The 13,181-nt window shown below is 34.1% G+C and overlaps 1 protein-coding gene across 1 annotated transcript in view; it reads right to left on the bottom strand.

The window, feature by feature from the left end:
- The window catches only part of LOC111620326 (extracellular matrix protein FRAS1-like), a 190,670-nt gene that overhangs the window by 20,192 nt on the left and 157,297 nt on the right, over nucleotides 1-13,181 (bottom strand). The window contains exons 13-15 of the mRNA XM_023362244.1: nucleotides 9,909-10,167; nucleotides 4,227-4,387; nucleotides 4,042-4,148 (exon numbers count right to left, since the gene is read on the bottom strand). Of these exons, the coding sequence (XP_023218012.1) occupies nucleotides 4,042-4,148; nucleotides 4,227-4,387; nucleotides 9,909-10,167 (527 nt within the window). The remainder of the gene's footprint in view (nucleotides 1-4,041; nucleotides 4,149-4,226; nucleotides 4,388-9,908; nucleotides 10,168-13,181) is intronic.

The following is a 13,181-nucleotide window of genomic DNA, read 5'->3' as shown; positions in this document are numbered from 1 at the left end:
ACATGTGTAGGAACAAAGAACTCCATCACTCTTAATAAAAGGAACAGTGGCGTGCCATCATTGAAAGCGGTGGATGCGCCGCTTCCCTTGTATTTTCTAAAAAATAAATACATATTAATTTTAATTATATGAAAATAATCACACAATGTTTTATTATAACCATATTATGTATCTTATTACAAATTTCTATACTACACTTGAAAAAAAAATCGCTATCGTATATTCAAATATTAGTAGCGGAGTAAAAGCGCTGTATTGTCAGCATCCAAAAAGCCAGGTTCGAGCATGCGCTTTACAAAGCACCAACCTCATCGGTTTAGCCGGTGGAAGCCTAGGACCTTGGGTGGATGCTACGCGTATACCGCATCCAATTCTATCCGGGACCGGTTCCGGGCCGTTAGCCGCCCGCCCGCTAGATATTTGGCTGCCCTCGCCCGATTACGCAAATCGCGAGTACATTTATAACTTAACCCAACCGATAAGAATTTACTATGTTTTTACGATAGTTCTGTATAATTGACAGGAGTTAAAAAAAATCCATTAAAATATTTGATATTTTTATTCCGCTGTCCGATTTTATATTACTCATGGAATTTAATGTTAAACCAGTGATATTACGATTTCGTACATCCCATCTTTAAGGGGATGTAGAAAAACACGTGTACAATTCTTGTATAATGTTAAAAAATTAACTGTTACTTTGGCAACATCATTTACAACTAAATTTAATGAATGAGAGAGATGCACGAGGTACAGAAAAGGCTCTAGAATTTATTTTCCTTAAATTTACGATTTATGTATCCGTTGTCATAAAAATTTGTCTTTCCACTTTTTCCCGAGACTACAAATATTCGAGTACAAAGTAACCGGTTTCGACTTATTTCTACTTAAGTAGTAGTTAAATAATTAAGCGATTAGGGAATTGGGGACATAAACAAAACCCTGACGAAAGAGCCGGAATATTACTTAAACAAAAGCTTAACCGAACCAATCTATAGCCGAGTACAGTGGGGACTGATTTCTTCGAAATACTGTATTAGATGTAATAAAGACAGAAATTTTTCCAGTTCGACGAGAGTGACCGAAAAGTTGTAAATTTTGGAAATTTCCGTGGACAACACCTGGTCCTAAAACGAATTAGTTAGAAAACAAACGACGGACAATCTATTAAGTTTAACATATTTAGACTTTTACAGCTATGGTGAGAAACGTTTAAAATTTACAAGAACCCTGTCGCGTCTTTTGAGGTATATTAGTGATGCGACAAAAGAAACATTTGACATTGCCAAATCCCGAGGGTATCGGCACCCTCGGGATTTGGCAGCCCGCGTGCATGTACAGTACACACCGCACACCTAGCAGGACCGTCTCTGATTCCACTCGTAGGGAGCTATTTGACTAAGTGGTTAAGATTTAAAGAGTAAAGAATATTTTATGTTATTTTTATGTACGTTTCATTACAAAGCTATATTTAATTATAATTTTCTTTAAAAGTATATTCATACAATTGAAGAATGTTTTGTACCAGGTATGTATATCCACCACACATTTTATTTCACCAAGTAAGTTTTTATAATTTTATTTTTAATTTTAGCCCTTATATCGTGGCTAGCGATTCGGAATGTAATTGCGATATTGAAAATTTATTTTAAAAAAGTTTTGGCTCGAGATCATATAATGAAAAAGAAAACATTATTAAAAGAGAACGGCCAATGCCTAAGTTAAATATAAACGCTTCAATAAAAAAATTTGTTCGATATTTTCACGATAAAATGGCTCTGTAAATGCATAAAAATGCATTTACAGAGTGAAATTAGTGTGTGGAATAAGAATGTCTTTGACAATTTAGCTGGCAAAAGACACGAAAAATCGTCGATTCTTTCGTATTTGAAGCAATTTGGAAATCGAAGCGGAATAGAATTTAACATTAGTAAATAATATAAAATAAATATTGAAAATTGTAACGAGATAATTATGGGTAATAGATATATTATATCTAAATAAATAGATGTTATATGTTTTTATCAAAGCAAGAATTGGCATTTAGAGGGCATATGGAATATATTGGATCTAATAACAGAGGTAATTATAATGAACTTGTTTATTAAGTACGTCAGATAAATAATCTATTAAAAATACATTTAAAGAAAGAATTAACTGATTGCCCCTGGATGTCGGCTTCTTATAGAAACACAGCTTCCCTATCATCAAATGTCACGGCATGCCCCTGTTACAGACTGGACATCCAGAAATGGGAACTTGAGATTGAATAACTAAGTAAATGTTATTGGGAATGTACTGTACAGTACATACTTAATATATATAGTGATTTAGTATATTAGATATTGTTGGGCTCAATCTATTATGATTCAGATATTGTTGGGTTTACATCCCGTTATTAAACAGGATCAGATTGTAATCTTATATATATAATCCCCATAAAATCTCTCTCAAGCAAACGGAATTACAATAATAAGTGTACCTAAGTGAAAAAACGTTACAATATGCTGTTTGATTCTTTTCTCTTAAGTTCTAACAGTTGTCTCAATATATACTAAATTTTTGTAAAACTATTTATTTATTAGTAGTATGGAGTAGATATATGGTAAGTGTTTGCTTGTGTTTTGTGTTCTTGGAGATGACAATTTTAAATTGTTGAAAATGTTCATTTACAGTCGACCCCCTATAACGTGCGTTTCTATAACGACAATTCCTATAACGTAGCGAAAAAATTGTAGAAACATTCGTATAAAGTACCTCCTATAACGTCGTTTCGCGACAAGATTGATAGAATCTGGACCAATAGTGGATGAGCAGCCGAACTACTTTCCTCCGACTCTGCGCCACGCTACGGAGCGGCTAAATTGAGTTTGCTATCGTCTGTTTAGTATTATATATAAATTATATATAAATTAGGTACTGTACATATAATTATATATTAATTATATATAAATTAGGTACTGTATATATAATTATATATTAACTTAATTTATTGTAACTTTATTATAATTATATATATGCTTTCTGCCGCCTGGCAACACGCTACGGAGATTTTAGGCTAGTAAGTTGAGTTTATTATCGTCTGTACAGTATGTAAATTAGGTACCGTAAGTCTAATACAGCACTAATTTTATACATTTCTTGTGAAAGAAACACTTCTTATTCAACGGCCATAAAAATTATTTATATTAATGATGTCTCCAAAGGTCAAGTTATTTTTATGCGAAAAATTCGTTATTAGAAATCGCGGCCGCCGTTTCATGTGCTGTTCCGCGATGAAAACCAGCTTTAAGCAACGGCGTAGTCGAACGGTACACACTCGGTAAGTAATCCTATAATTTTTTGTTTATAGCATAGTTTATACAGATTATTCCCAAAAAATTATACGTGTTTTGGAAATGTTGAGTGGAATTAGTCTAGAATCGGTTAATTTTATAGAAGAAAACCTTTCAAACAGCCTTAGTCCGTAAAGTTCACACCTATCGGGTTGAGATTGGCTCATGTATTTAATCATTCCTACAACGTAAAATTCGATTAGCGTGGAACGTATCTAAGCGTTATAGGGGGGTCTCTACTTGTATATAATTAAACATTACTTTTTGCTGGATTTTCTGGTGTGTATGAAGCTATAATATCAGAAGTTATACATATATATATATATATATATAAAACTGTTTTGGGTTGGGGTTCCTTTTGTTATTGCAAGTCTACTAAATCCTCTTTTATATGTTTTATTGTGAAGAATATTGTTTGGAATTCACAGCTACTCTACATTGCTATGAAATATATGCTTAGAGCTGAGATTCCATCATCATATAGTTTAAAAATTGCCTTTGAATCTATTTTGTAAAATGAAATTTATGTTGTCTTTGTTCCAAATTAAACATAGTTTGTCTGCTTTCCCCATATAATACATATTTACTTACTCTGCTTAATGTTATCAGTTTAGGCTAGACCTAAAATGATTACAAAAATATAAGAATCAATCACTATATATTACCACTATAAGAATCAATAATAAAAATATTTTCCAATACATACTTTTCTGGAAGATAAGCTGTGCAAATTTCTAAAAAGTTTTGAGAATAAGATTGTGTAGACCGGACAGTGCAAGGAATAAGTTCAATTATATATAATCCTGTGTAATCCTACAAATGATAATCAATACTTATAAATATTCATGTAAGAATTTTACACATTGAAAGACAAATGCTTTGACATTTTACCTTTAAATTATACTTGCTGGTAGTTTTCCATAGCTGTGTTGGTCCATCAAAAGTTTGTTCAGTCCATAATAATTCTAAATTGAAGGATATTGTAAGATTTGCAGGAGGTTTAACTTGACTTTTTAAATCACTAATCACAGGGTGTTCCAAAATAAACAGTCCTATCAAATAATAATAATAATACATTATTCTCAAACAACAAGATACTTTTCTAGTAAAAACTATGGTACATACCAAACTCACCATACAATAATAGCATGATTTAATGATATAAAATATTATAAAATAATATTGTTAAAATTTTTGTTTTAGAACATTTGGCTATTATGCTATTATTGCATAGTATTATTTTATATCTTATTTTAATGATAAATATTTAATAATATTTTATCTTAAAATTTTTGTGTAAATATAAAATATTTTAGAATATTTTATATCGTTACAACATACAACATACACTACACAAAAGCCTGGGCATATTACAATTGATATATCACACTACAGAATGCAACTACATTGATTACATGTCATATTGTTAAAAAATTCCTGAATACAGACACACACTTCTTCTTCATCATTGCCTTTTCCCATGTTTATATGAGGTCGTCATTTCCTTCCCTAATATGTTTCTTCCATTTCTCCCTATCAACGGCTTCTTCTCTCTTAAGTCCTCCTGGTTCAAGTCTTCTTCCACCTTATTTTTCCAATGCATCTTTGATCTTCCACTTTACCTCTTTCCTTTTACTATCAGTTTTCCAATCTTCTTTCCAACATAATTGTAACTTCTATGCTCTACATGGCCAACCCACCTCAACCTACATTCTTGCATCTTTTTGCTCGATGCACCCACATCAATAAAACCTCTAATAAAATCATTCCTTATTCTATTGTTCCTTGACACTCCACACAGCCATCTCAACATTCTCATCTCCACCACCTCCATCTTTCTTTCTCGGGCTCTTGTTATTTCCTGTGACTGTCGGGTCAGTATCTCTTCGATACCACGTCAGGATGACACCACTGTATCCTTAGGTTGATACAGAGACCACAAGTTCGCGTGAGCGGTTACGTATGAGGTTTGGACTCGGAATGGAGTGAACGGAGAGAAGAACGGAAGAAACTGCACTCAAAGATGTTTAAACATAAATAACCGCTTATTTATATTAAATCTACGTTAGTTATACATCAGAATTTAAAATTATAACGTTAGTATTGGCTACGTTGAATTGCATTTAGCATTGATCTCATTAGATCATTTCTGGTTTCTAGTTACAATCGAGTTTGCGATTAGTTTATGTGGAGAGAGAACGTACAATAGTGCGTGGGCAGGATAAATACCTTATATTATTCTGTTTTTTGAGTAACAGCAATAAAGTCCCACAGTTCTCTTCTTAGTTAAATAGGTGAATTTTTGATATCTTTGAGTTCAGTAGGGGAGGAGGAGGTGCTGCTTGACAAACAGAAACAGTCTCTTGAAGAAAATCTTGGCGCAGCTCACACACACAATCAATTCATAACTTCCACCCCTTACTCATCGTGCCTGTCCTTTTTATATGAAGTCCTCTTTTCAGGTCTTTCCCCGATTTCATCAGGGATGACAATCTCCTTGGACCAATGAGGTGACGGGTGACACAATCGTGACACAGAGATGTACTCATCTCAACAAGAAACTCAACTCGTGGGAATCGAGATTTTATTGATTTATCAATTTTATTTTTACCTTTTCTCTTTTAATTTTTTAATAACTTATTCCGTCTTTATAAACTTTGCTTTTAAAGTTTAATTATAATTTATAAAACATTAAAGTTTATAACACAAACTTTCTGACCCTCACATTCCCCATGTCTCAGCTCCATATAACATTGCACGTCTATCAACTGATTTATACAATTTTCCTTTCAGATTGCAGCTAACTTTCTTGTTGCATAACTCACCGCACAGCTTCTTCCAGTTCATCCATCCACGTGGAATTCTATGCTGCACTTCCAGTTCAATCCTCCTCCAATCTCAACAAATGTCCTAAGATATTTAAAACTTGGAACAAAACGGAGTGGCACATTTTGAATTTTAATATTATATTCATCTCTACCATTCAGAGTCATATAAGCTGTTTTAGTTCTGCTAATCTTCATGCCCCTTTCTCCCAAAACTTTCCTCCAATCTTCCAGTTTCTTCTCAGCCTTGGTTTGGGAAAGTTAAGACAGTACAATATCATCCGCAAACAGCATACTCCACGGAGCCTCACACTTCAAATCACACACATTCAACATCCATTATCGGGTCAAACAAATAAAGGCTAAGGGCTGATTCCTGATGCAAACCAACATTAACAAAGAACCCTTTTGTAGTGCCCACACTACTCTTAACTTGGGTATCTGCTCCCTGGTACATTTCTTTGAAGAGCCTAACATATTTTCCTGAAACATTTCCTTCAAATATTTTTCCTCAAACATCTCCATATCTCTTGCCATATCTAACATACGCCTTTTCTAGATCTATGAACACCATGTGCAAATCTTCCTGCATTTCCCTGTGACTCCATCAGCTGTTCTAGAGCAAAGATAGCATCAGTTGTACTCCTTTCTGGCAAAAAGCCAAACTGTTCCTCTCCAATCTCAGATTCTTGAGTAATCCTTCTTTCTACAATTTTCTCCCAAAACTTCATAGTATGGGGCAATAACTTTATACCTCTGTAATTTCTGCAATTCTGTACATCCCCTTTATCTTTAAAGATTGGCACAAGAATGCTCTCTCTCCATTCATCTGGGATCTCCCTCCTTACCCAAACCTCTCCAAGCCTCAACTGGAATCCAATCAGTGCCTACTGCTTTCCCCATCTTCATTTTCCTAAGCACACTTTCCACTTCTAATATCTTGCACCACTACTTCATTTGTCTCTCCATTCTTGTATGAGTTATGGGGTTTTCTTCATTCAATAAATTCCTAAAATATTCTTTCCATCTTTTCTTGACCGTTTTGTAGTCTTGTAACACCACTCCTTTATCATCTTTAATCAGTTTAATACAGGTAAAATCTTTTGATGCCTTCTCTTGCTTTGGCAATTTTCATCAGCTGCCATTCACCACTTTTTCTTTTGAAAACTTTATAAGCCTCTTCTAAAGCATTTGCTTTTGCAATAGCCACTGCCTTTTTAGTCATTTTATTTGCCAAATGGTTTCTTTATCTTCTGGCCTTCCCAACAAATCCCACCTTTTCTTTGCCTCTTTCTTCTGTTTAACTGCAGATTGTACAGTACCTCAGCATTCCATCACCGATGTTCCTTTCCTTCTGGCAATCTCTTCCATGAAGTTTTTCCCAAAACCTCTTCTCCAACTTTCAAAATGCAATTATTATTCAGCAATCACCATGTTTGCACATCATGTGGAAACTGGATTTCTTTTAACACTTTTACCTTAAACTCTTTCCTTAATTCCTCCAGTTTCAATCTCCACCATTTGATACTTTGTTCAATCTGGCTAACACAATTCTTACAATGGCCCATAAGAAAGTCACAATCTACCAGGAGAACGCTTTATGTTGTACAGCAACACTTCCTCCATTTAATGCTTTACTGTTTCTCACTTCTCTCAGATGTTTCCTGCGGCACAAGAAAAAAATCAGTCTGGCTGGATCTACCTCCACTCATGTATGTAACCAGTCGATCTGCAGTCTTCTCAAAGTAGGTGTTAACTAACGCAAGGTCAAAAGTCACAGCATAATTGACTAGTCTTTCTCCCTCTCCATTCCTGTTTCCAACATGACCATTTAAATCACTGCCACAAATTAATGTCTCGTTCATAGAAACACACATTATAACTTGGTCAAGATCTGTCCAAAAGTTTATCTTTTCTTCTTCTCCACTACTATAAACACACACACACAATCCTAATATGAAAATTCCACCAACGTCCAACTTAACACTCATAATACTAATTACACCTTTGTTTAACCTCACAGACACTATCTTTCAGAACTTTATCAATTATGATACCAACTCCATTCCTTCCTTCCTTGTTCACTCCACTCACAAACAGCTTGTATCCTTCACCAAGTTCTTTAGCTTTATTTCCTTTCCATCTTGTCTCTTGCAGGCGCACAAAACGTTCACTCTCTACTCTTCTCATTCAATGTTCCAATGTTTAAAGTACCTATTCTTATACTTGTCTTCTTCCTCTTCTCTTTCTGAACTAACTTCGTTATTCAAACCTGTCCTTGGTTCAGTAGCCCCAGCTCATTTGACATAGTTATAGACATTCCATGTAGTTTAGGCATAGGTTTTATGGTTGGATGCCCTTCCTGACGTCAACCTTATTTGTTATAAGGCTGAATATATATATAAAATTTGTTCTAATATTCAAACCACAGTGGTTATTGAACTTCAAACTATCGAACTTAGTACACACACATACACACACACTTATTTAATTTTTGTCTTGTTTAGGTTGCTATACCTTGACTCTGGTCCACTGTAGTACACAGCAACCAATGTCAGAACTCACTAAATTCAACATAATAATAATAACAATAATATTGGGTTGTTCGGAAAGTAAGTTCGTTTTTTTTACCACTAGACGGATTAGTGGTATTTTTCCCGCCATTTTCGTTCTAAACCGTATTATCATTATATATTTTGACAGCTAGCATTTTATGGCTTATTTGTAAAAAATTTTGTTTGATTTCGTGCAATTGTTTATTTTTTGTGTCCCATCAAATATGGAAGATCGAAAGCAGCATCTTCGGCATATTTTGCTTTTTTATTACCAAAAAAATAAAAATGCCGTTCAAGCAAGAAAAAAATCGTGTGACATGTATGGTGGAGATGTGTTGACAGAACGACAGTGCCAAAACTGGTTTACAAAATTTCGTTCTCGCAATTTCAGTATTGAAGATGCACCACGTTATGGATGGCCAATTGAAGCCAATGAAAACAAAATAAAAGTACCGATTGAAGCAAACTGCGGAATAACAACACGTGAAATCACTAAGAGATTAAATTTGTCAAATTGAACTGTTTATGAGTACTTGAAACAAATTGGTTTCGTTTCAAAGCTCGATATATGAATTCCACGAGTTCTTAAAGAGAAATGCTCTATTTGGTGGGATATTAAGGAAATTTTTTTTGGAGATTTTACCAGACAATTTAACAATTGATTCGAAAGTGTACTGCATTCGAGTAAACAAATTGCATAATATTATCAAACAGAAAAAGCCAGCCAGAATTGATAAAAAAAACAGCTGTAGTGTTTTACCACAATAATGTCAAATTTCACACAAGTTTGGTAACTCGTCAGAAACTGTTATAACTTAGATGGGACCTGCTATCACACCAACCGTATTCGCCAGATCGAGTACACTCAGATTATTACTTGTTCCAGTCTATACAATTTTTTTTAACTGTAAGACATTTACTTGAAATGACAATGTCAAAAATCACTTGGATCGGTTTTTTGTAAGCAACGATCAAAACTTTTATGAATGTGAAATCGTGCTACTACCAGAAACGATGACAACAAATATTTGACCAAAATGGTCAACTTATAATTCAATAAAATATTTATTTATTATAAGAATATTGCGTTTTTTCCACGGTAAAAACTTACTTTCCGAAACTTACTTTCCGAACAACCCAATAATAAAAATAAATTTTAACTGAAAAATACATCTAAATTTAAAAAATCATACCTCTGAATTTTGCTTGTGTTTTGAATTTAATTGTCAGAGCACCACTTTTAGTAATTACAACTTTTAAAATTTGTAATCTGGAATGGTACAAACCATCTGTTTCTACACCAGTCTTCCACAACATTGTATTATATGAAAAAGAAAATTCTAATTCAGTATGATGTTCCATTGTTATCCATCCAGTTGGAGCAGAAGCATAAATATAGGAAACATATAAAGGTAAATGCACAGTAAGATATGTCTCTCCACTAGTCCTCAACTGAAATTAAAAACAAATTATAATATATTCTTTAGTAAAAAAACAAACTCAACAGATAGCATGGAAAGATCAAAAAGAAATATGAACATCCAATCATTTTATTTTTAGTTTAACACCAAACAATTGCTGGATTACATTATGCAATAATAAGTTAATACTACTAATTACTATTTAAAAGTCAAATACATAAGTCCACATAAGTCGTTATAGGTATAACTCGATACCGTTTGTTAAGTAGTCAGTTTTCTGTGGTCCTGGCCGACTTACATAGCCATTAATGTTAAAAAAACTTTGGAATCTTGACAGTGTTTAACTCGTCACCGCTGGATAAATTGACATAATTTTGCTGTCCCACACTCATTTACACGTCTGATTAGTTGACTACCCTCCTGAAAAAAATGAGTTCACACCACACAGTGTGATATAAACTCATTTTTTTCAGGAGGGAAGTCAACTTATTTATTAACATATACATATTAATAAAAATGCCTTAACATTTAATGTATTTTTATATATAAAATAACAGATAAACAAAAAGAAAATATACAAATCTATATCAACGTCACAGCAGAATCCAATTTTGCATTTTCTCATGTCGTGTATTATTTGTAGCACGTGTTTCACATTACTGTTAGAAATGAGTGTCCGAAAGCTAACAATGCTTATGCTAAAGGAAAAATATGAACTTGTTTCTGAATTTCAATGTAAGAAAACTTTGCAAGGTGAATTTGCAAAACAAAAAAAAAAAAAAAACCTTTAAAAACAACATTGGCGGGAATCCTGAAGAAAAAAAAAATTAAAAAGTCTTTATGTTGGATTTTTGTTGTGGCTGTCAAAGAAAATTACCATACAAAAATGTTGATGATGCTCTCATACGTTGGCTAAAGCGAATTCATTCATCGAATCTTCCTGTTTCAGGACTGATACTGAAACAAAAGGCGATGGAAATTGCTGGGGTACTTGAAGTAGAAACCAACTGTAGTGCCGGTGATGGATAGTCAGAGAGGTACATTGCACTACTGTATTTTCCTAATTGTAGTATTGTAGTCTTTTCAACTTCGCTTTAGTTGTCATATCGGATAACTTGACACATTTTCACTTTCTCTTGGGGTGTCGATGTTAGACTGGATGTTGCTTTTTGGAGAGATTAGTAAAAAGGCAGTTGGATTAACGTAACCGGTTGTGTAACAAAAGAACAAAGAGTGCAGAAAGATTACACACAGTCTTTACTCCCGGAAGGTCAGCGCTAGAAAGGGGATAGTGAAACAAGGTCACCTTGCCCGAGGGGTCAAGAGCGCCACCAACTTTTTATTATGTCAGAACATTACAGAACATTGCAATCATTGATTCCAACAGTCAACTTATGAGGACTCAGCTGTAATTTAGCCTAGAGGAACAATGCCATCTCTTGATAAAGTTAAAAATTCAAATGGTTCTGGAGCAGATGGTTCTTTTTTAATTTTTGGGAAAAATGAGGCACAACTAACATTCCCTAGGCATAATTAGAAGGAGTAGCATTGTTATGTAGTAGTAGTAGTAGTTGAATTTCTCCAATGCTAAGTAGCATACCGGGCAGCGATTATCTTCCATTGGTTTTGATCATGGTTGAGGACTTCAGCTTCCTCCCACGTCATATTGAGTATCTTCAGATCTTGGAGATAGGATGTATGCCAAGTATTTCTAGGGCGTCCTTGTGGTTGTTTGGCACCAGGAAGAACCCATTTCATGGCTACTTTAGGGATCCTATTTGTTCTCCATATGATAAATGTGGCCGGCCTGTTGGACTCTTGTACTGGCGACAATGTTATGAAGTTTGCACATCCCACCATGTGATGTGTGTGGGGAGAGCATTGTTACAACTGAATGTAATCCAGCAATCATTTCCTGTTAAGACCAAAACCATTAATAAACATTAAAGAAGCCACTTATTTAATGCAATAAAATATTTTCCAAGATGAGGTGATGTCTGAACTTCCAGATCAAAGCATGTTCTAGAACAAAAATATATTATCAGTTGGATGTTTTAAATTCGAATAAATTTCAAAGGCATTCTAATAAGATCAATATAGTACATTTTAACTGAATGACTATGGTATAAGGAAGAACTTCACAAGATGGGGTGGTAGGGCAGGTGGTGGTGGTTGTGGAGGAAATGTACAAAAATGAAAAAATGGTGAATGAAAAAAGGATTTGATAGACTCAAAAATTAATTAAATAATTTTTTGTACATAGTCTGAACTCTAATTGATAATTAGAATTAAATATCCTGAGTTCATCATGAAATTGTAACTATATGCAAATCAAAGATAACTCGTGTTCACCACTAGAGGGCTTGAACCTGAAACAGATGGTATAAAACTTGGCAGTTGGTGAGAAGATTTACTTAATTTCAGGGGCGTGCCGTGACATTTGATGATAGGGAAGCTGTGTTTCTATAAGAAGCCGACATCCAGGGGCAATCAGTTAATTCCTTCTTTAAATGTATTTTTAATAGATTATTTATCTGACGTACTTAATAAACAAGTTCATTATAATTACCTCTGTTATTAGATCCAATATATTCCATATGCCCTCTAAATGCCAATTCTTGCTTTGATAAAAACATATAACATCTATTTATTTAAATACTAGCTTACCCGTCGCGCATTGCTGCGATCTCAGAAGAAACGAAATTCAAGCAAATATAACTTTGTAATGAAACGTGCATGAAAATAACATAAAATATTCTTTACTCTTTAAATCTTAACCACTTAGTCAAATAGCTCCCTACGAGTGGAATCAGAGACGGTCCTGCTAGGTGTGCGGTGTGTACTGTACATGCACGCGGGCTGCCAAATCCCGAGGGTGCCGATACCCTCGGGATTTGGCAATGTCAAATGTTTCTTTTGTCGCATCACTAATATACCTCAAAAGACGCGACAGGGTTCTTGTAAATTTTAAACGTTTCTCATCATAGCTGTAAAAGTCTAAATGTTAAACTTAATAGATTTCCGTCTTTTGTTTTCTAACTAATT

This window comes from Centruroides sculpturatus, unplaced genomic scaffold, assembly GCF_000671375.1.
Source record: "Centruroides sculpturatus isolate CEXI.00-Female unplaced genomic scaffold, Cexi_2.0 scaffold32, whole genome shotgun sequence".
In the NCBI taxonomy this organism is placed as follows: Eukaryota; Metazoa; Arthropoda; class Arachnida; order Scorpiones; family Buthidae; genus Centruroides; species Centruroides sculpturatus.
This window is presented reverse-complemented; position numbering and strand designations above follow the sequence as displayed.